The 24,774-nt window shown below is 39.4% G+C and overlaps 1 protein-coding gene across 4 annotated transcripts in view; it reads left to right on the plus strand.

The window, feature by feature from the left end:
• The window catches only part of Syt16 (synaptotagmin 16), a 316,226-nt gene that overhangs the window by 35,449 nt on the left and 256,003 nt on the right, over positions 1 to 24,774 (plus strand). Inside the window, exon 2 of one of the 4 annotated variants that reach the window (XM_087195237.1) lies at positions 5,935 to 6,033. The exons of the other annotated variants lie outside the window; for them this stretch is intronic. Coding sequence (XP_087051363.1) covers positions 5,935 to 6,033 — 99 coding nt within the window. The remainder of the gene's footprint in view (positions 1 to 5,934; positions 6,034 to 24,774) is intronic. 4 annotated transcript variants of the gene reach the window in all.

The following is a 24,774-nucleotide window of genomic DNA, read 5'->3' on the forward strand; positions in this document are numbered from 1 at the left end:
CATTGGGAATTGTACCTTTATAAAATGCATCTTGGTTCTTATTTTTTCCCCATTCCTAGCCCTCCCTTCACGACCTCCACCCTTCCCTATTTACAAAGACTTTATTGCCATTTTTTCCATTTCTCATCATTTTTCCTTTCCCTTCTTTCCTTTCCCCTGCCCCTCCCACTACCCCTACCTCTTTAGACCTTTTCTTCCTATTTTGCATTATCGATTATTCATTCTAATCATTGGTACATTTTAGGTATACAATATAATGACATTCATCGTTGGAAATTTGCACCTTTACCTAGTCTCTCTTGGTTCTTCTTTTTCACCCTTGCCCAGCCCTCCCTTCAACCCCTCCAGTCCTCCCTATTTACAAAGATTTTGTTCCTATTTTTCCATATTCTCATATTAATCCCATTCCCTTCTATCCTTTTCCCTAGCCCTCCCACTTCCTTCCCCTTTGCCCCTTTTCTTCCTATTTCACATTACCTATTATACATTTACTCTTTATTTACACTTTCAGTTTCTCACACCAGAGAAACTATTCAGTATTTACACGTGTGTCCTATTTATTTCACTTCAGAGTATTGCCTCAATGTGCATCCACTTAGCTATAAATGTCTCTAATTTCTCATTTTTTATGGCTGAGTAGTACTCCATTTTAAAAATAAACCACATTTTCTTTTCCAGTCGAGGAAACTATCTTTTATACAAGCATAAAATGTGAAATAATTATGCAATAAATTAAAAGATTGTTCTGTTGAATAAATGGCTCTTTCCAGTTTTAGGGGAAAAGCATTTAGTTTTTTGCCATTAAGTCTGATGTTAGGTGTATGTTTTTCACTGATGGTCTCTATTATGTGCTGCTCCCCACCCCGGTACCGGGGATCGAACTCAAGACCTTACATTTTCGAGCCAGGCGCGGCAGGGGGGCCACTGTGCTAAATCCTTGGCCCAGATCTTTATTATGTTGTGGCAGCTTCTTTCTATTTCTATTTTGCTGAAAGTTTTTAAACAAAAATTAATGTTGAATTTTGTCAACTGACTGTTCTACACACATCAAGAAGATCATGTCGTTTTCTTATTTAATCTGTTAATACGTTGAAGTACATAGTTCATTTTTGAACATGGAACCAGTCTTGCATTCCTGGAATAAATTCATCATACGTTTTATCTGTTTTGTATATTGTTGGATTTCTTTGGATAAAATTTTAAGAATTTTTGTTTCTCTGTTTTTGTTCATCAAAAACATTAGTCAACATTTTCTTTCCTTAATATTTTTGCTTAGTTTTGATACCAAGCTAATTCTGGATTCATAGAATGAGTTGGGAGATATTTCTATTTTCTTCCTTTTCATGAAGTATTTGTGAAAAATTGTAGTTAAAAAAATTTAGTAGAATTTCCTAGTGACGCCATCTAGTCCTGAAAGTTTTTTAAAGCTAAAAATTCAGTTTATTTAATAGAGATAAGACTATTGTATTATTTGTTCTTAAATGGACTTTGGACGTATATATCTTTCAAGAAATTTGTTTCATTTAAGTTTTTCAAGTTTATTGGCATAATGTTTAAAATATTCCCATTATCCTTTTAATGTCTATAGAATTCATAGAGATAATTATTCCTCATTCCTGAGAATGGTTATTTATATCTTCTGTCTTTTTATCTTGATCAGCAAGAGGCTTAATTAATTTTATTGTTTTTCCCCAAACACATTTTGGTTTTGATGATTTTCTCTATTTTTCTGTTTAAAAAAATTTCATTGACTTCTTGCTTTTATCTTTACTATTTCCTTTCCTTTGCTTACTTTTATTATACTTTGATTTTATTTGTTCAATTTTTTTATGTTGGAAGAATTGTTTTTAAATTCTTTTATTTTTATAATATAAGCACTGCTTTGTCTGCATCCTACAAATTTTGATATATTTTGTCTTAATTTTTATTCAGTTCAAAATATTTTCTAATTTCCTTTGTAATTTTTTCACTTATGGGATATTTATAAGCAGGTTCTTTAGTTTCCAAATATTTGAGGATCTTTCTAGAATTCTTTCTGTTACTGATTTCTCATTTAATTCTGGTAAGGTAACATACTTTGTATGAGGTAAGTCCTTTTAAACTTATAGATGCTTCTTTTCTTGCTCCAAATGTGGTCTTGTACATGTTACATATACACTTGGTAAGAATAGATATTTTGTATTCGTCAGGTGGAATGCTCTATAAATGCCAATTAAATTAATTTCAGTGATAGTGTTTTTCTGGTGTTTTATATCCTTACTGAATTTCTGGTTGCTTTTTCTATCAATTATTGAGATTAGAGTAATGAAATATTCAACTATAGAATAATTATGAATTTGTCTATTCTAATTCCATTTTTACTTTCTGCATTTTGAAGCTTTTTATTATCTGAAGAGACATTTGGAATTGCAATTTGACAAATTAATTCCTTTATCATTATAAAAAAGTACTTTTTTCCTGGTAATATTCTTTATTCTGGCATTAATTTTATATTAGCATAGCCACTCAGCTTTATTTTGGTTGGTATTTGTGTGATTTTTTTCTATATTTTCTCCTTGTAACCATTCTTTGTGTGTGTGTGTAATTTTAAATTAATTTTATTGGTACATTCTAGGTATACAGTATAATGACATTAACCATTGGAAATTTGTGCCTTTACGTAATCTCTCTTGGTTCTTATTTTTTCCCCCTTCCCCTGCCCTCCCTTCATCCCCTCCATCCTTCCCTATTTGCAAAGACTTTGTTTCCATTTTTAAATTTTCTCATATTAATTCCATTCCCTTCTTCCCTTTTCCCTACCCCTCCCACTTCCCCTTCCCCTTTGCCCCTTTTATTCCTATTTTACATTATCTATTATATCTTTTAGTCCTTATTTACACTTTCTGTTTCTCAAACCAGAGAAGCTATTTGGTATTTACACGTGTGTCCTATTTATTTCACTTAAGAATATCGCCTCAATGTGCATCTATTTAGCTATAAATGTCTCTAAGTTCATACAGAATGAGAAATTAGAGACAATTGTAACCATTCTTTTTATTTGAAGTGAGCTGTACTTTACATTTTAAAGCATAACATTTATCCAGTTTTACAATGTGTTCCTTTGTGGGTGAATTTAGACCATTTCCATTTAAGATGGTTATTACTATCATAGAATTTTAACCTCCACCTTCCACTTTTTTCTATTTGTCATATCTGTCTTTTTTCTTTGTTTCCTACCTTCTTTTGGCCTAAATTAATATTTATTATTATTCTATTTTAGTTTTTTTCCTTATTAATTATACTTCTTCATTTGTGTAGTGGTTGCTCTAGAGTTTATAAATTTTTAATTTACCATTGTTTACATTCAAATAACAGGAATGTATAGTGTGAGAACTTTACAGCTGTCTATTTCTATTTCCTCTCTTTTGGCATGTGTGCTTTTGCTGTCATGCATTTTATTGCTTCATATGTTTTATACCCAGCTGCTCTGGACCGAATATTTATGTCCCTCCAAAATTCAAATGTTAAAGCTTAATTCCCAACATGATGGAAATTTTCCACATGGTATGAGGCATGTACCACATGACAAAATGTATTGTCACTTTTTTGGAAGCAGCCTAAATAGATGAATGGATAAAGAAAATGTGGTATTTATGTACAGTGGAGTACTACATGCCATAAAGAAAGAAAACTTCAGTCATTTGTAGGAAAATGAGCTCATAATGTTAAGTGAAAAAAAATCAGACACACAATCTTAAATATCATGAGATTTCTCTTATATGAGAAACCCAAAATATAAATAAAGAGCAAAATAACAGATAGATAATAAGTAGAGAGCTAGATCTTTCTCAAAGGGGAAGGGGATCAAGACATGGAGAGGGGTGAAAGGGAGAGGAGGGAAAGGGGAGGAAAGAAGAACTGCGATGTGTTATGCACATGTCCCAACTCCCCACAAGGAATGCAAACATTGCATCCTATAAACATACTAATGAAAATCAATCAATCAAAACAAAACAAAACAGGAAATGTTAAAGACAGAAAATCAAATTTAAAAAATTGAAAGGAAAAGAAGAAATGAGCTCTAGAAAATGGAGAGTCCTTTTTCTATTTTGTTTTGTTCTGGAACAGTTTTGCTTTGGAGACTTAGGAGTAGCACCTGAGTACTGAAAACCTTGCCCTGCAAAGTGCAGCCATAGCCAAGCAGCCTAGGTCCACCTGGGACCTTGTTGGAGCTATGGAACCCCGGCGTTACTGAATTCGTGTCTGCAATTTAACAACATGCCTGTGGGATCCATGAGTAGATTAACGTTTGAGAACCTTTACCCCAAATGATGAGGTCATGGCTGGTTGTGCATTTCCTGAAGTTAGTGTCCCAGGTTTCAAGCGTAGATACACAGGGTGGCCGTGTCAACCTGCATCATCTTCCTATGACTTTTCTTATCCTACTTTTGATTATATTCCTAGTTGAAAGTGAGGAGCCGGGTGGTGTAGTGGTGCACGCCTATAATCCCAGCACTTGGGAGGCTGAGGCAGGAGGATCACCTCAAGCTTGAGGCCAACCGAGGCTACATAGTGAGTTTAAGGCCAGTCTGCATTACAAAGTGAGACTCTGTCTCAAAAAAAAAAAAAAAAAAAGAGGAAAGTGAGGAAGCAGGGAGTTTTCAGAAATTAGACATTTCTGTGGGTTAATTACACTTGAAATAGAAACTGAAGACTCAAGAATTGGGGAAAAGCTGGAAAATTTTGTCAGGCAACAAAAATTCAAGCATACAATTGGTTTTCATGTGATTAATACATTAAAAACTTATTCTCTGATGTAGGGCTCTTGGGTATAACAATAAAACCAATGCTGGGTTGATTGAAGGAGAAGAGGAGTTGTTTGAAAGGGTGCTGTCTGCTTCACAGTCTCTCTGGAGGGCTGGGGGGCTGGGGGCCAGCTTGAGGCTGTGAAGCTGGGGACAGGTTGAATCTTCCCACACAGCTGGTCTGATGGATGCGCCAGTTACTGCGGGGCCCTGGAGGCCACAGCCTGCACTTTCTGCAAGCACCTGGGCGGAGCGGTGCAGGCCAGCGCCAGCCCTGCAGCATCTGTTCTCCACGGGGAGAGCTGGGTGATCTCTGTAGGCTCAGGTGAGGGCCTCTGAGGGTGGTGCTGAAGGCAGTGGCTTTGTCTCAGTTGCAAGGGAAGCAGGGGTATCGCTGTCATGGTCATCGTGGTAGATGAGCACTGTCTTTTGCAGTTGGGCAACTCCCCAAATGTAGGAAGAGGGTTCAGGTGCAGGTGGGTAAAAGGAATGAGAGATTTTGGGGCTACATGTGGATATGTGTGCATATATGTACATGTGTATGTGTGCATGTGAGTGTGTGTTTGGTTTACTATGGACATGCATTTCTATAGGACACCTTCCTGATTTTATGATGGTGGATAACGGGAAAATAGGACACATTTTGCAGAATTTTGCTTTCTCATTAAAAGTGCTAACGTACATAGAAACCATGAGCACCAATACTTCATTTCAGGTCACTTTTAAGCAGGAAGAAAGTTAATGTGTTCTGTGTGATCAAAAAGCTTCATAGCAGCCACGCAGAAAAAAGCAGTTCCTTGCATTCACTTTCTAAATAAGAACCACATTTAGCAAAACCCTGACTGTGCCATCAAGATAACGAAAGATTTTTAATTTGTCTGAGTGACTCAGTTGTGGAGTACACACTTTGACTTGTGTTCTGATGGGAGGCTGAGAAATCATCACGCCTCTTTATGCATAAGACATAAAGCAGAAACAAAATCAGCATTCACCCTGTCATATTTGTAATGAGAAAACACTGAGAAACAGCTGTGACTCTTTCAAATGACTCCGTTTGTTTGATAATTGCTGGGTAAAAATAGTGCCGCTATTGGCTATTTTCAGGATGGCAGATGGCGTTCTAGATTATGTTCTTTTCCTTGTACCCAAGAACAGGACCAAGTCTTTCAGAAAATGATTGTCTCTGCGTGTGATGCAGAGGACCAGAGTGGGACAGCCCTGCCCATCAAGCTTCTAAGAAGTTCAGCAGGTAGGTAAGAGGCAGGGGTTGCTGTAAAGGAAATAGGAAATTGAATGATTCCAGCCTCAGCTGTGCTGGGAAATAAAGGCATCTGTCTGTTGCTTAGGAACAGAAATATGTTATGCTTCTGCTGCAGCAGGAGAAACCAGGTCATTTTCTTTTAGAGTTCACCTACTGGTTATCCCAACAGAGCTGAAGTGAACTCTCTTTTCTCCTTGGCTCCAGGCTTGCAGGGTGGTTTTTCTGATCAGACTTCCACTTCCTTTCCACTTAGCAAACTTCTCTGTTCTTAATGCATTGTCTTAAAACTGTGCCAATCACAAGTCTGTATTATTGTTGGGAAAAACAATAGATTCTCTTAGGAGCTGGCCTTTTGGTTTTTTGCTCCACGGGAGGCCAGGGGAGCTCAGAGTGAATGGAGCGTGGCCCTCAGCCTTCTGTCTGAATGGCCTGTGATGCTTGGCAGCTGAGTGGCCTTCACGTGTGTTCCTCAAAGGAAATGGTTGTCACACACGCACTCCCACTGTCCTGTACTTAGATCTAGATTCAAGGTGGGAGGGAAAAACACTGATTTGTGAGTGTGAAGTATGCAAGGTGTGATTGACACATATGATGAATGTTTAAATTTTAAAAATTACAGTAAAAGACACATTTCCATCAATCCCCCTCAAAGCACTTTCCCTCACTTTAAACTCACTTAGGCCATCATTCTGGCCACTTTCTGAAGCAGTTCTGGAAGTCTTTTGATTGAAAATGTTTGACTTTCACAGTTATTTTGACTTTGGGAAAGAGTCAGAAGTTGTATGGTACCAGATCTGGGGAGTACGGTGGATGACCACATACTCTAATGTTTTTATGAGCCTGCCTTTCCATTGGATGGGACTCAGTAGCCGCATTCACTGTATTTTTCACACCTTGCAAAGACACTCATGAATGAGGACTTTCAGGACTGTTTCAGAAAGTGGCCAGAATGATGGCATAAGTATATTGACAGCAAGGGGAGTATTTTGAAGGGGATTAACAGCAAGGTGTAACACATTTAAAAAAATTTAAATACACAGCATAGATTTTAATCAGCCCTTATAAGGGCCCTGTTTCCTGGCATTATCATAGGACACTGGTTTGCAACCTTGGCTGTGTACATGGATCTCTTTGGGAGATTAAAAAATTATATGCCCAAGGAGATTAAAAAATATACATGCACAAGGTTTACCTCCAGAAATTCTGATCCATGAGATGTGAGAGAACCTTGGCCTGTCCCTGAGGGTTTACAAGTATCCTGGGTAATTAGAGTTTGCAAATCAGCCCCTTTTCCTCCCCACTCAGCCCCTGCTAGAGAATGTTGAGTCCCAGATCTAGACTTGGGATAGATATACCTGGGATGAAGTTCAAAGGCACCCTCCTTCCTGTCCAGAGTTGAGTGCTTGCCCTGTGCCCTGCTCCTTGGGAAGCTCTGTGTTCTACTGATGACATGTTCCAACAACGGTGCCGTCTATGGCCTTCACTTTGTATGGGGACGTTTACTCCATCCAGAGTGCTCAGAAGGAGAATTGGGGCTTATATTTGGGCAAAAACACAGTGGAAATATTTAGGAGGTGACTAGACATTAGGAACTGGTAAGCGGAGCCCTAATCCCTGGGTGTTTCTGACCAGGCAGAATGATAAGAGCAGAACTGTCTAGACACAGGGTTGGGTTGTGAGGACACCACTCAACTCCACACACTGTTCTCCAGTGGTCGGAGGAAAACCGCAGAGCTTAAAGCAGTATTTTATGGTATGCAGTGGATAGTAGATTATGAAGGGAATGAGATGTGTATTTATCTCTTTTTATCTTCACAGAGAAAGAAAAGCAATGACTAAAACGTGTAAATTCCATGGAAAATGAAGGTGATAATAAAACCTTTAAAACACTCTCAGTATTGTAATGGGATAAATGCTAAACATTTCTCCTAGAAAGCTAAAGCCAAAGGCAGTTATTTCTTGGCTTTTTTTTTGGTTCAGTTATGTAAATGGCCGTTTATAGGAACACCAGAATTGTTCCAGAAGTCTCATTTTAAAGAGAGCTGAAAAAAAAGAGAGCTGAGATGTAGATTTTCATCATGTGCATGGAAGGAAACACCGATTTGCATGATTCTCAAATGTAGGGATGTGACTAAACCCTAATGGGTCTAATTTTCAGTTGTTCCTGGCCATGAAATCAATTTCAGTGTCTACACTGTCACACTCGAAACAAATTTGTGTCTTTTGCACTGGCTTTCTATATCCTGTCTTTGACTTGAGAAAGAAGAAAACAAAGATATTTCAACTAGATTCACATCAAGACCTGGTCTTTTAAAATAATTTGAATTTCCATTCCTTTTTCAACCCCCACCTGCCTCCATTCACATCAGCTTGGAATCCGGAGTAAACTTGTAGCTTACCCCTTCCTGGTGGTGCACACTAGGAAGGGTCAGAGAGAACGTTGGAAAGATTTTAGCCAACCTGAAGAGGGAGGTACAGAGCCACTAAATAGAAGGAGCTTGACGGGGCAGTCTAGGAAGATTTAGAGAATTTATCTAGCTGGTGTTATCTATGCAGCAAGCACCTTTTCTTTCTTTCTTTTTTTTTTTTTTTGGTTCTTTCATTGGTACATTTTAGGTATACAGTTCGTTTACATTTATCATTGGGTGTTTGTACCTGTACATGATGTATCTTGGTTCTTATTTTTTTCCCCATTACCTGTGCACCCTTCACCCCCTCCGCCCTTCCCTATTTACATAGATTGCATTTCCATTTTTTTTCTTTTCTCATAGTTTTTCCTTTCCCCTTCCCCTCCCTTCACTCTGTCTTTGGACCTTTTTTCCTATTTCAAGTTATCAATTATTCATTTTAATCATTTTAACCCTTGTTTACACTATCAGTTGCTCACACTAGAGAAACTATTTGGTATTTACACATGTGTGTCCTATTTATTTCACTTAAGAGTATGGCCTCGATATGCATCCATTTAGCTATAAATGACTGTAGTTTTTTGTTCTTTATGGCTAAGTAGTACTCCATTTTATAAAAAAAACACATTTTCTTTATCCAGTTTCCAGTTGATGGGCACTTGGGAAGTACCCTTTCTTTATAATGCAAATTTAGGATGAGGAAAGTATTGCCTAGAATCCCCCAGACTATCAGTTGGTGCTACTACTGTAAACTACTAACAATCTTGTATAGACAGAATCTCATCCATTTCCTGCTATTAATTTGGTTTGTTTGCATGAGTCCTTTTCTTCTGCTGGACTCAGTATGCTGCTGAGGAAGAGGTTAGCTGTATCTCCCTTTGGAATACCACCTAGGCAGCCAGCATGACTTTATCATTAATAATTTCCCGTCTTGGCTTCCATAATGATTTAAAAACAAGAAAGTGAATTGTGCCTTTACTTTCTTTTCCTAGTTGACCTCTAAGTTAATAAAACAAATGATAGAGAGGTTTCACCTGCCAAGAAACCAGGGTCCCTTCCTTTTCAGTAATGCATCATGGCTGGGGTCCTACCTTTGCTTCTATGCTCTTGGCAAACACTACGTATTCAATAAAGATCTTTCTTGCCACTCTTGGCAAGTTACTTTATTTCTCTGGATCTCAGCTTAACATTGTATTATCTATGATTTTGTGACCCAAATAGTGTGAATCCCAATCCCCATTCCCATGGTCCCTTGACATTTTGTCACCAATAAGTGGCACCATCTCTAACATCTTGGTTTTAAAGGACCTACTTGCTGACACCCATCCCCCCTCCAGGTATACTCTTTAATGCTATCACTCCATAGATCTCTAATCCATCAAAATACTATGTTTTCATTGTTCACAATCCCTTTTCTCTAGTTTAGATTTTATATCCATACACATTTAAGCGCTAAATGATGCAGGTGAAACATGTATACTTAACTGTGTTCATGGGTCCATAAATTCATGACATAAACCTAAAATTAGCCCTTGATCCTGGTGATCCCACTACCTCTCCTTAATATATTTGTTCTTCTGCTCACCTGAACAATTACACTGTCTGTTCTCATCCAAGCTCCCTAGACTCCTTTCCCACTTACCCTCTGCTGGAGGTGTTGCCTCAAAATTTATTGAGAAATAAAAATAGTAAGGCAGGCCAAACACCCACCATTAAACCTGATACCTCACACTTTTGTCTGTACTCCATTTCCCACTTGTATCTGTAGAGGAAGGGCCTTTGTTCCTTCAAAGGCTGTTTCTATTTATATTCTCTTCCAAGATAATCAATAAACCTTGTATACATCCTCATTTGCCCAGTGGAGAGATGGTTTACATTTGTTGGCTTGACATAATGTTGAAAATAATATTATCATTATAATAATGATAGTTTCCCCTGAGTGCCCCAGTCTGTATGATAAATTATACGCACTGTTAGTCATATAATCAAGTTCCTCGTATGGGGCAATCTGTTTTTAGACTTGCTGGTAGGTTATCTTATGCTGACATCCTACTTTATAGGTAGTTACCTAGCTTTAAAGCAAGTCCAGACGTACGGCATGGTAAGCACTTCTTTCTTTTCTAGGTGAAATTGACTTTTTTAGTCCTTTGCCATTTCATTGCCTTTTGGGATCAGTTTGTAAAGTTCTACAAAATCCTGTTGGGGTTTTGACTGGTATTTCATTGAGTTTCTAGAAAAATTGGGGGAGAACTGACATTAGCAAATCAAATCTTCCTGTTCATTAACATGTGTATGACTGTTTAGTTCTTTCTTAAAATCTTACAGTAAAATCCCACAATTTTCTATATCCAAGTTGAATATATACAGGTTGAATATGTACTTAAAAGAATGATTTTACTAGATGTTTTATAAATTTTTTATTATAAATGCTGCACTTTAAAAATTCTTTCAATTTTTTATTGTATACAATTGACTTGTGTCTTAATGCAGCTACTTTATGAAATTTTCCTTTTATTTATAAATGTATCATAAACCTATAAATCTATCATAAATCTATAAATCTTATAAATCCATCTGTCCTGTGTAGGCAATCAAATAACTTGCAAAAAATGATGCTATTTGTTTCCTCTTTTCTAGTCCTTCTGTTTTTTTAAAAAAACCTCTATTGATGTTTAAAACATAGAGGAAAGAGCACATATCATAAGTTTATCTCTTGACACATTTTTCACAAAATGCACACTTATTTAACTAGCACCTAGATCAGGAAACAGAACATTATTTTCACCCGAGAAGCACCTTTGAGTTCCTTGCTACCACCATCTTCTCAAAGAATAACTCTGTGCTTCTCACATATTTTTTGGTCTTATTGACACCAGCATTATCACTGTCCCCTTTTCTTCTGAAATACAAACACTCCTTATAATCATCTGTATGAATTAATTCTCCCTCAACCTTGGTCCATTTATAGCTACTGCTCCATTTTGCTGCTCCTACTTCGCTTCGCTTCTCTGCAAAACTCTGAATAAATGTCATACAATTACTGTCTTCACTTCCTTGTTTATAGTTTTCAACTCACTTTAATCTGGCTTCTGCTTTTGATATTTCAACAGTTCCTGTCAAGATTATAGTGACTACCATGTTACCCAGTCCAATGGACAACCTCTCCATCTCTAAGCATCATTTGATGTGAACTGGTCCTTGATATAGCTCACTTTTGATGGCTTCTGTTTTTCCCTTGGGTGATTACTTATTCAATATCCCTTTCTTTTTCCATGAAGACTTTAAGGTTTTCAACCACAACTGAGATGATGCCTAACATTTTCACACTCTATTCCCAGCACCTGGTTTCGTGTACAATAGAAAGGGGATGGACAAATATTTGTTGCCTGGATCTTAGGCATGATGGGCATATGCAATCAATTTTACCTCATTTCTATTTGAATACTTACAAGTTTCTCATATGCACCAGGTCTAAAATGCGTGTATCATATTATTCCACACTCCACTAATGTTCCTTCTCTCACTATACACTAGTACTGTCCACTGGGCCAGAAACTCTAAGACCTTACTTTCTTAGGCCCATCTAATCCATGACTAATACATACTCACTTAAATAACCTGTTCCAACCCATCCATTTCCCTCTGTCTCCATTTTTATCCTTCTGGTAAGCCACTGAGGTGAATTACTCCAATAGCTTCTGGACTGTTTCTGTTCTGACCTCAGGTATTGCTTCCTTCCTACTGGTTTTCTACATAGCAGCCAAAAAATTTCTTTGAAAAACCTGTATCTAATTAAATCACCTTCATATAGTAGACATTGTGCTGTATATTATCCTTCAAATTATAAAAATACAATTAAGTAGGGTAAGCAAGATAGTGCAGGATTGCACTAAGTGAAAACAAATAATTAAGAGGAGTCTGAGGTGGGCATTCAGTTTGTGACTTTTCCAGAACTTTGAGACAAAGTCTTGGGTCGCATATGGAGAGCAAAAGGGAGCATATGGGTTAGGAGACTTTCACTAAGCTCAGGGTGACAGAGGAGAAGGGACATGAGGGCTACCAATGAATCAAGGATTGCACTTTAAAGGCTGATGACAGACCTCTAAAGACCAGATGGATCTTTGAATGACAAGACAATGCTCAGTGAGACCATGGTGGCCTACAGATGGGACTTCAATGCAGTGCCGAGGAGGAGGTGAGATTCTGGCTGCTATACCACCGCCCCCAGCACTGAAGAGGTGAGCCGCAGGTGCCAGCAACATCCCCCACTCCCTTGAAATGAGAAGACACGTAAACAAGTCTCAAAAACAGACTTCCACATCACCTAAAGCAACCCCAAACGGAAATGTGATGGAACAATCTGATACTCAACCACATGGACTCCCTGAACTGGCAACAAAAGAGCATCTGGAAAAAAATGAAATCAGAAATAATTTCTCACATAACAGCAGAGATTGTGCCCATAGTGCAAGACATGATTAATAAATCTAGAGAAGACAAAGATAAAAAGAAATAGAGGAGCTGAGGAAAAGGATGAAATCCCAACATAGGAAACAAATGGAATCCATAAAACAGATGCAATCAGATTTCCAGGAGATTAAAAACTCCATTGAAACCTTATGCAGCAGAATGAGCCAACACGAGGACAGAATTTCAGATACAGAAGATAAGATTGCAATTCATGACCAGGAAAAGAAAAATTGCTTTAAAGTAGTAAGGGACTATGAGAAAGCAATCCAGCAGCAGCTAGAGGATGCAAAGAAGAGTAACATAAGACTGATTGGAGTCAATGAAGAAACAGGAGAGAGTGCAGATGACATAAAAGAAAACTGTTCACAGAAGTGATGGCAGAAAACTTCCCAAGCAGGGGAAAAGAACTTGACATACAGATAAGTGAGGCATAGAGGACTCCACCTAGCCTTGATAAAAAAAAAAATCTACACATAGGCATATAATAGTTAAGATTCCAGAAACCCAACAGAAGAACAAAATTCTATAAGCAGTTAAAGAAAAGAAACAAATCACATACAAAGGAAAGCCCATCAGAATCACAGCAGACTTCTCAACACAAACCCTCAAGGCAAGAAGAGCTTGGAGTGATGTATTCCAAGCCCTAAAGGAAAACAGCCTCCAACCCAGACTGATGCACTCTGCAAAACTCTCTTTCAAAATTGATGGAGAAATAAGATACTTTCATGACAAAGAGCACCTTAGGAACTTCATGAATGCCAAACCAGCACTCCAGAAAATTTTAGACTGTATCCTAGGAAAAGACAATGAGGATCACAACCCCAGTAAGCCCAGCAGAATGAATCCATCAGACATGACAAGAAAATAAATGCAAAGGGAGAGAATCCAACAAAAAGAAAAAGTCGTAACAAGGACAAGTCAATACACATCAGTTTTAACCATCAATGTTAATGGTCTCAACTCACCAATCAAAAAAAATAGACTGGCAGAATGGGTCAAGAAGCAAAATCCAACAATATGCTGGATACAAGAAACACACTTAATTCAAAAAGAAACTCATAAACTGAAAGTAAAAGGGTGGAAAACAATACTCCATGTGACAGGAACTCAAAAAAAAGCAGGAGTAGCTATTCTCTTTGCAGGTCAAGTGGATTTCAAACCAACACTGATTAAGAGAGATAAAGAAGTACACTCCATCTTTGTAAAGGGAACAATCCAAGAGGAAGAGATGACAATCATAAATATCTATGCACCAAACACTAGTGTGCCCAACTGTATAAAACAAATATTAACAGACATAAAAAATCAAATGAGCACTAATGCATTAGTAGTGAGGGAGCTTAATACCACAATGTCACAAATAGATAGATCAACTAGACAAAGAATAAGTAACGAAATATTAGAAATCAACCAAACTCTTGAACAAATGAACTTAACAGATGTTTACAGAGTGTTCTACCCCACAAAATCAGAATACACATTCTTTTCAGCCGCACATGGGTTGTCCTCCAAAATAGACCACATACTTGCTTATAGAATATGTTTAAGTAAGTGCAAAGGAATTGATGTTACCCCCTGTATGTTATCAGACCATAGTGTGATGAAATTGGAGATCAATTGCAAAAGAACCCATAAGAATTTCATAAACACACAGAAATTGAACCACACACCTCTGAATAACTAGTGTGTCACAGAAGAAATTAAAGAAGAAATCACACAGTTTCTACAATTAAATGACAATGACAGTACAACATATCAGAATCTATGGGATACAATGAAAGCAGTCTTACAAGGGAAATTCATAGCAGTGAATACTGATATTGGGAAAAGAGAGTGAGCCCAATTAAACAACCTGGTGCTGAACCTCAAGCTTCTAGAAAAGAAGAGCAGTACAAACCCAAAGCTCAAACAAGGGAGGAAATTATAAGGATCAGAGCAGAAATCAATTCAATAGAGACTAAGAAAACAATACAAAGAAATCAGTGAAGCCAAGAGTTAGTTCTTTGAAAGAATAAACAAAATTGACAAGTCCTTAGCCAACCTTATCAGAAAAAGGAAAGAAGAGATCCAAATCCATGCAATTAGGAATTAAAAGGATGAAATTACAACAGACCCAGCAAAAACCCAGAGGATCATCAATACCTACTTCAAGAACCTATACACCAATAAGATGACAAACACAGAAGAAATGGACAAATTCCTAGATTTGTATGAATTATCAAAGTTGAATGAGAAGATCTAAAAATTATAAACAAGCCAATATCAATCAATGAAATTGAAAATGTAATTAAAAACTTACCAACTAAGAAAAGCTTGGGTCCTGATGGCTTCACTGCTGAATTCTACAAGACATTTAGAGAGGAACTACTGCCACCACTGTTTAAACTCTTTAATGAAATTGAAAGGGAAGCAATACTCCTGAATTCATTCCTGGAAGCAAGCATCACCTTGATCCCTAAAGCAGAGAAAGACCCAACCAAAAAAGAGAACTATAGGCCAATCTCACTAATGAACATAGATGCAAAAATCCTTAATAAGATAATGGCAAATAGAATGCAGAAGATGATGAAGATCATACACCCTGACCAAGAGGGATTCATCCCAGGGATGCAGGGATGGTTCAACATATGCAAATCAATCAATGTAATACACTATATCTATAGAGCCAAGGACAAAAACCATATGAGCTTCTCAATAGATGCAGAAAAAGCATTTGACAAAATCCAACACTCATTTATGATAAAACCCTACAAAAATTGAAATAGATGGTCTCTACCTCAATCTGATAAAAGCTACCTATGAAAAACCAACAGCTAATATCAGACTAAATGGTCAAAAACTGAAATCCTTCACACTAAAATCAGGAACAAAACAAGGATGTCCACTATCACCACTCCTGTCCAATATAGTTTTGGAAACATTAGCCACGGCAATTACACAAGAGAAGGACATAAAAGGAATAAAGATAGGAAATGAAGAAGTGAAATTTTCATTATTTGCAGATGACATGATACTCTATATAGAAGACCTGAAGAACTCCACCAAAAGTCTTCTAGACTTAATAACCAAATTCAGTAGAGTAGCTGGATACAAGGTCAACACACAAAAATCAATAGCTTTCCTCTGCATAAACAACAGACTCACTGAGAGAGAAATAGGGCAAACAATTCCTTTCACAATAGCATCCAAGAAATTGAAATACTTAGCAATCATCCTAACGAAAGAAATCAAAGACCTCTTCTCTGAAAACTATAGCACTCTGAAAAGAGAGACTGAAGATGATACCAGACAATGGAAAGACATCCTCTGCTCCTGGGTAGGAAGGATCAACATAGTGAAAATGGCCATCCGTCCAAAACTGCTATGTAGATTCAGTGGAATCCCAATTGAAATCCCAACAGCATACTTCACAGACCTTGAGAAAACAATCCAAAAATTCATTTGGAACAAGAAGAGACCCAGAATAGCAAAAGCAATTCTAGGTAACAGAGACATGGCAGTTGGTATCACAATCCCCAACTTGAAATTATACTACAAAGCTACTGTGATAAAAACAGCATGATACTGGCAAAGAAACAAACCTGAGGACCAGTGGAACAGATTAGAAGATGTGAAAACAAGTCCAGATACACTCAGCCACCTCATCTTTGACAAATGAGCCAAATACCCTCACTGGAGGAAAGATAGCCTCTTTAATAAATGGCGCTGGAAAAACTGGATTTCAACCTGCCAAAGATTAAAACTAAACCCATATCTATCACCATGCACTAAACTAAGATCGAAGTGGATTAAAGATCTAAATATTAAAACAGAAACACTGAACTGGCTGGAAGAGGGGTTAGGTAGAACTCTTGAAGACATTGGTGTAGGAAAAGATTTTATGACAAAACCTCAGTTGCCCATGAACTAGCACAAACAATCAACAAGTGGGATCTCTTCTTATTAAAAAGCTCCTGCACAGCAAACAAAACCACCAACAATGTGAAGAGACAACACATAATGTAGGAAAAAATTTTCACCAGCTGTTCCTCAGACAAAGGTCTACTATCTATAATCTATAAAGAATTAAAAAATATCAGACCTCCCTAATTTAAAGACCCCATCTAAATATGGGCATCTGAAATGAACAGACATTTCTCGAGAAAGAAGTAGAAATAGCAAATAAACATATGAAAAAATGTTCAAATCACTGGTCATTCGAGAGATGCAAATGAAAACAAAGCTGAGATTCCTCCGCACCCCAGAAAGAATGGCTGCTATCATGAAATCAACCAATAGCAAATGCTGGCGAGGCTGTGGGGAAAGAGGAACCCTGTTCCACTGCTGGTGGGAGTGCAGACTGGTGCAACCACTGTGGAAATCAGTATGGAGACACCTCAAAGAACTAGGGCTATAAGTCTCATTTGACCCAGCTATTCCCCTGCTGGATATCTTCCTAAAAGAGTTAAAAGAATCATACCACAGTGATATACGGGCACCCATGTTCATAGCAACACAGTTTGAAATAGCTAAAACTTGGAAGCAGCCCAATTGCCCATCAACTGGAGACTGGATAAAGAAAATGTGGTTTTTTATAAAACGGAGTACTACTTGGCCATAAAAAATGAGAAATTAGAGGTATTTATAGCTAAATGAATGCACATTGAGGCGATACTCTTAAGTGAAATAAATATAACACACATGTGTAAATACTGAATAGTTTCTCTAGTGTGAGAAACTGAAAGTGTAAATAATGGCTAAAAGGTATAATAGATAATTTGAAATAGGAAGAAAAGGGGCAAAGAGGAAGGGGAAGTGAGAGAAATAGGGGAAAGGAAAGAAGGGAATAGAATTAATATGAGAAAATGAAAGAATGGAAACAAAGTCTTTGTAAATGGGGAGGGATGGAGGGGTTGAAGGGAGGGCAGGGGAAGGGGGAAAATGTAAGAACCAAGGGAGATTATGTAAAGGTGCAAATTTCCAATGATGAATGTCATTATATTGTGTACCTAAAATGTACCAATAAAATTAATTTTTAAAAAAGAAAACAAATAATTAAGAAACTTGCATTTAATTGTAGTTTCACTATATCCCCAAGTCTTCAGTGCATCCTTTGCACTGACCCATTAGGTACTTTTCTCTTTCTTGCACCAACCCTTTCTTCAACTTGAAATCTGATGGCTTTTTAAGTGATTGAAGACAGGTTTGGACTAATCATTAGAAGGAAATGTGTAACTATAACCAGTTATCTGGGGGGATGAGCTACCTGGTAACCTATCAGCAATAAGTCTGGCAAAAACATTAAAAAGAAAACTGCTCAGGCTCCCTCCTCCAATGGTAAGGATTGTTAGAAGTGATCCAAAGTCATTTCATTACTGTTTCACTTCCACTCTCAAATGCAGATAAGGAAGTGAGTTATGTAGTCACTACAGGTTTCTGTATTTCAGTGATACTTAGATGCCCTATGATGGAAAGTGAAAAGCTTGGTTTAAAGTGATAAAAAACTCCTTTTCTCCATTGGCTGGTGCCTAACTAGTTGCTGGTAGGAAAGCCTGACCAGTTGAAGGACAGAGTTGAAAATTTCTTTGTGTTTGATGATGTGCACTGTTTTTAGATTTCTGAGCAACACGGTGTGATTGCTATCTTGCTCCCAGAATTACCAGGAGTAGCAGGGCAAGATTAATAGGTGGGTTCATTATGTCTAAGAAGGTGACTCGAATTTTTTTTCACAGAAAATAATTGCTTTTCTGGAGTGCAAAAAGCTTTTGCTCATGCAGTGTCAGGATCTGTTACAGTGATTGGGAGATGAAGTCACTCTTGCCACTGCTTGTAGGGCAGAAAGTCAATAAATGTGATCAGTGGTTTCATACAACATTGAAAAGTCTCCAGCAGATTTCTCTCTCTTGGGACCCACTAAAAACCAGAGGACTACAGGACATAAAGTCAAATTGTCCTCCTTTGACATAGGGCCTTAAACATAATGGAATGATTTCTCTCATCAAAGATTTGAGCAGAATACTTTCTACTGATTTATCTGACTGGGTCACACCCAGGTTTTGGTCCTTCCTAGGTGGAGTTACATCAGAACTTTATTATCTGTCCAGTGGATAACTATACCTTATTTCAAATGGGTGCGAGGAGGTAATGGGAATGGATAATAAGACCCTGGGCTCTTGAGCCGGACACCTGAATTTGAAACTTGACTAATTAGTTACCTGCTGTGTGGTCTTGGTTGAGTAATTTACCTTCTCTTTGCTTCGATTTCTTATCTATAAAATAGGCGAAGAGAACTACCTCTTTCTGAGTGTTTTTGTGAGGATTAGATTATTTGTGTAAGCTGTAGGGCAGATAGTGGTGCCTATTAATAGTTATTGCTTTTATTATAGTTGATTTTACAGGGGACTAGCTGAAAATATGCATGAACTCTCACACATGTAGCCAGATTAATGTTTAATAAATGATTTTCCAGGGATTAACAAAGCAAGCAGAAATTGGAAGAGATGGAACCATGTTTTTATGTGTTTTAATAGAAAGGCAGATCTTATTTCTACCTATTTTTTTTTTCCTAAAAAGCTGTGCCAATGAGTAGAACAACTCTCTATGTAACATCACATCTTTTTTGTTTGTTCAGTTTTTCTTGAGACAGAGTCTCCTTGTGTAGTTCAGGCTGGCCTTGAACTCACTATGTAGCCCAGGCAGGCCTCTAACTTGCAGTGATTTTCCTTTCTCAGCCTCTAGAGTGCTGGGATTACAGGCATGTGCTGACATGCCTGGCTATACCACATTTTATAATCCTCTCTCAGTTGGGCTTTTGCCAGCACTGGTATAAGGATTTAGAACTACATTCACTCTGGGAAGCTCAGGAAGTGGTTTAGCGGTCAGATACCAAGCGGTGGGTATTTTCCCCAATCTAATTGAGGAGTTTTGCTCAAACTGTATTCAAAGAGGACAGAGAGGGCAGTTTAAGGGCAGGGCTACTCGAGCAGAGCACTCAAAGGAGCCTGACAGGATTTTGGTTAAAGGAAGCAGGTTTTGTCATAGACACCAGGGACATAGAACTGAGGCCAGCCATTAGGGAATGAGCACAACCCTCTACCCAGGGAAGGAAGATCTAGAAGAGGCACAGTATTTCTCTACTCTGGGTTGAGGGAGCAGGGACAAGTTTCTCCTCCTCCTCTACTTTTGGGTTCCAGTGTTGCAAGACTGGGGTGGGCACCTTTGGTGGGAGTGAGGAGCGTAAGACGATCGGGGCTTGGTGGCCAGAGGTAGCCGGTTTGGAAGGTTGGAGGGAGAACGTTTGCCTTCGATAACAGGAGCAGCCGGGAAGGCTGTGGAGCTGTGGATGAGGACTTCCGGTGCTTTGGATTTCCTTTCAGGTGCCCATCTTGCTGCACGGGTTAGGAAGAGGGCTGCCACTCAGGTTTACTGCCCTGTGCAAGGCAGAGGGGCTCCCTTTGTTGCCTAGACCCCGAAGCATGGAGTTGCAGATGCAAGAAGTCAGATGGCCCTGACTCTAGGAAGGACTGTTTACTTTTTACTTCCTTCTTTCCTCCTTCCCTTTTTTCCTTCTCTTTTTCCTTTTCCTTCCATCCTTTTCCCTCCTGTCCCCTTCCCTTCCTTCTTTCTTATACAGGGGATCGTACCCAGGGCCTTGCACGTGCTAAGCAAATGCCCTGCCACTGAGTTTCACCCCCAGCCCCTTTTATTTTGAGAAACCATCTCACCAAGTTACCCGGGCTGCCTCACCTTCCTGAATAGCTAGGGTTACAGACAAATGCCACTATGCCTGCCTTGTAGTGCTTACTTAATGATACCCCTCCAAAAAACCAAACCAAACAAACAAAAACAAATCAAACTTAACCGTCTGTAAGAAATACAGTTTTTGCTTAGAGAAAAAAAATCTGAGCTGCTTGTGTAGAATTTCCTTTTATATGGATACAGATTTTTATAAAGCCTTGAAATTCATTGAAATGTAAAGAACTCAGGCCACTGTTGACAGGAATGGTGAATGTTAGTAAATTATGCAGAAGCGTGACAGAAAAACCCTGAATCTCTGCGACTGCCCTGAGCAGCTTCTGGCTGTGGAGCTGAGCGAAGTGTGGAGTGTAGGGCGGTGGCTGGAGAAGGGGTAAAATGAGCTCGATTCTGCTCTTTGAGAAAGATGTCATATGCATCATTTTGCTTGGATGGGTATGAAATATGCTGGGAAAATAAATGTAAGTCCCTGGAGCGCAGCGACGCGACTCTAATGCTGGCACTTTCAGGAGTAAGAAAGGAGGTGATGAAGCCCTCCAGCTTATGCGACTGCTCTCTTGGCTTTTGGTTAAGGTGCTTTTCTTCTGCAGTTTAAAATTCCACTAATCACTTCAATTTTCTTTCAGCTTTAGTCATTGCCAGAATGGCTTATTCCCTGATGAGAATTTGGAAACTGAATCCTTTCATTTATCTGCTGCCCCCACCTTCCAGGATATGTGTGTGTACACATGTTCCCTCTCTCTCTGTCTCTGTCTGTCTGTCTGTCTGTCTCTCTTTGGCAAGCACATTGTCACTCTTTTTTCTGCTTGCAAATTTGAGTACTGATTCTCGTTTCAAGGTAATTGTCGCTTGCTGCTGCTATTCAGAAGGTGACACCAGGGAGATTCAGAGCAGTGACTCCAGCTCACTGTTGACTGATGTTGAGTGATATGAGCAGCAGCAGCTCAAGCTGAGGGAACACATGGGGCTGGAGGGACCGATCCACGGGACCCTTACAGCATTCTACATGATGACAGGAAAGATAGAACAAGGCAGGTTGCATCAGGAGAAGGGAATAAAACAGAACAACTGATTAGAATAGGGAGCAAGATGAACGGAGAGAGAAAAAGGAATCAAGCCAGAAAACATAAGAGAATGTCACCCCAGGCTCGGAAGCCAGTTGGGAAAGACTAAAAGGATAAGTGATAAAGACACTGTGAATATAGAAAATTCCCATTTTGGTAGAAGGTAGTTCTTGTCAACCATGTTATATAATTAATTATGTGTCCACATTTTGACATGTATAGTTTGATTTATCTATTTTTAGGGCTGTTTTAGGAAATATGGAGAACTTCAAGTCAATGATCTCCTGCCGTTGTTGTTGAAGACACAGCATTAGGGTGACTGAGAAGGGTGAGCTTCAGCTCAGGGTTGACTCACATCGGATGAGTTGGTGGTCTGTGGCAGGGCCCAGTTAAAACAGATAAATGCATGAGAGAAGCTGTTACTCTCATAAAAAGCAGCGGGGTGAGGCTGACTCAGGGGTAGCTGGACTTGAGGACTCAGATATGGGTCTCACTTCCCTGGCTCCTTCCTTTCCCTCCCTTCTCTACCTCTTCTTTCTCTTTCCCTGACTCTCTTCTGGAACCTCTGCCCTTTCTCTCCAGCCTCTCACCTACCACCCTTGGCCCTCCTCTTGTTGTCCTCCTCTTCCCTTCCTCTCTGTCCCTTGGGCTCCCTTCCTCTAAGACTGACCCCCAACTTTGCCACTCCCCACTCCCTCCTTCCGCCCATCGCTCTGATTTTGCCATTTCGTTTGGATCCCATTGCCTCTCCATGCCTGCCTCCAGTTCTCTCTCCCTCTCTCTATTTCTTCTGTTCTTACTTCCTGTCCCCCATATTTTATTCCTCACAACCGCTTCTCTCTTTGCCCCACTCTGCTCTCTTCTGCTCCCCAGCACATGTTGCCTCCCTCCCTCCATTTTCTGTTTTGCTCTGCCTTCCACTCTCTCTCCCCTCTCTGACCCTCTTTCTTCCCACTGCCTACCCTCTCATGGCTCTGTAGTCTCACACACTGTCTTTATTGTGGGACGAATTCTCTTTAATAGTGACCTCCTTACTGCTCCAGACTTATCTACCCCAGCTTGGTGTTACCACTGGAAGAGAGCTTCTCTTTCACAATATGGTGCAGGATTTTTTCTCATTTGACTGAATGGAACTTGAAAAAGCTTTAACCTGCAGAGTGGCAGTGGCTTCCTTTTCTGAAGTTCAGAAAAATCAAGGTGCTATAGAAGTTGGATTTGGTGCTGGATTCAGACCAGAGGGAATTGGATTCTGGGTAGGAAAAAAATAAGGTGCCATTAGTACTCCTATTGGAAAGGCTACTGGTTGCTATTTGCTTTAACAAAACACCCCCAGATCTCAAGTAGAACATGAAATAAAGATTTTCCCCTTCAATTTTACCACAGATTAGAGCAGATGGGGCTGGTTTTCAGAGGCTTTCTTCCACATTAATAACTGCTATTCTGTTCCTTTGCTTCAAGATTCATGAATTGGAGGAAAGAGTAGAACACAGGGTATTCAGTCTACACTCCAGTGGTATTTAGAATTTCTGCTCACATCCTATTAGCAGACATCAATCCCTCACTAGCTGCCCTTGCCCTAACTGCAAGGGACACTGGAGAATTTGCTGTTCTTATGTTTTGAGGGAGAACATGACCACAATTTGATTTTAAGAGAGCACATCACTTTCACATCCATAGTAGGGCTATTGGTATGCATAATTGGATGGCAAGTAGCTGGAGCTGAACCGATATAAAGTTAGGGCTGGGTATTTGTGAGATGTACATGCATGTTTTCATCTGAAATGCCTCCCCTCCTTTTTTGCATCTAAACCTTCTCTTGATGTTTTGCTCTTTGCTGGAAGCTACCCAGTATGGCGCTGTGTGAGAACTTGGGCTCTGGAATCACAGCATGAGCTAAGCCCCAGCTCCTCCACTGCTCTAGAGATGACTTTGAGCAAATTAGCCTTTCTAAGCTTTTGTTTCCTCCTCCTATATCCTGTGCAAGAAACTGTCATTAGGGACAAACCAACTTTAAACAGCAATTGAACCACTGTGGTGGCTGTGATGTTTTCTTTTTTAGCTGTAATTTTATCCAGCAGCTCAGTGGAGCTCAGCGAGGTGGTGCGTCTGGGTGTGGGCCGCATCTCAGGCTCCTGTTCTCCATCCACTTGAATCTGATGATTTCAGAGCTAAGGGGGGAAGTTCAAGGGTCACCTATTCCAAACTCCTCGCTTGATAGAAGAAGAAACTGAGGTCCAGAGGGGATACTTGATTATGTACCCCATCACAGAGCTGCTTAGGGCAGGCTGGAGGTGGGTCTCCTCGCCCAGTAGCACAGGGCCTCCCTTTTCAGGATGACCTTTCCCTTTTCCTAATCTTGTTATTTCAGCAGATCAAAATGTGGCAGCCTGAAGGGAAGGCTCCTCAGATCCACACTGTCGCTCAAAGGCAAGCCCGCTCGTTTCGGTAGCCTGCGGGTTCCCTCCCCACGTGCCCCAGCCTTCCTGCCCACCACAGGAAGCGGAGGTATTTTTCCGTGTCCCCCGTCAGAGGCTGTCCTATCTATAGAAACTGCTGGTGTTAGAGAGGGCTGCTGCAGCTCAATGAGAGGTGATGAGGACATAGGTAATCGCTGAAGAATAATACTGTTGCCAAGAAGATGATTGAACTCCCACACAGAAGGTGAACAGATGGTATATTTATTGAAATTCATAGGCTGTGAGATGGAATAATTTAGCTGATGGCTGGGCACCCTCATTTCAAATGGAGGGAGGCTCACGAAGGAAGGAGTGGGCCGCTAGGTGGCGTGATGATCTTGGGCCCAGTGGAAGCCGACGATCTCGCTTCCCAATACTCTGAAGAACCCCTTCGGCTCATTTCCTTATTGCGACTACGAATCTTCCCTGCGGCTAAGTAGGAACTACCATGATTTTAATACTTAAAATCATTTTATTTATAAATAAATACATATCACGAGGGACTTTTACATGGAAAAACAAAACAATCAAATAACAGGGTATTGAATTACCAGAGAGATGGATGTGTGGCTTATGGGAGCTGCAGTGTCTGGTCTA

The sequence above is a fragment of the Heterocephalus glaber genome, unplaced genomic scaffold, assembly GCF_053883595.1.
Source record: "Heterocephalus glaber isolate CG9 unplaced genomic scaffold, H.glaber_assembly_v1.0 deba00001608, whole genome shotgun sequence".
Taxonomy (NCBI): Eukaryota; Metazoa; Chordata; class Mammalia; order Rodentia; family Bathyergidae; genus Heterocephalus; species Heterocephalus glaber.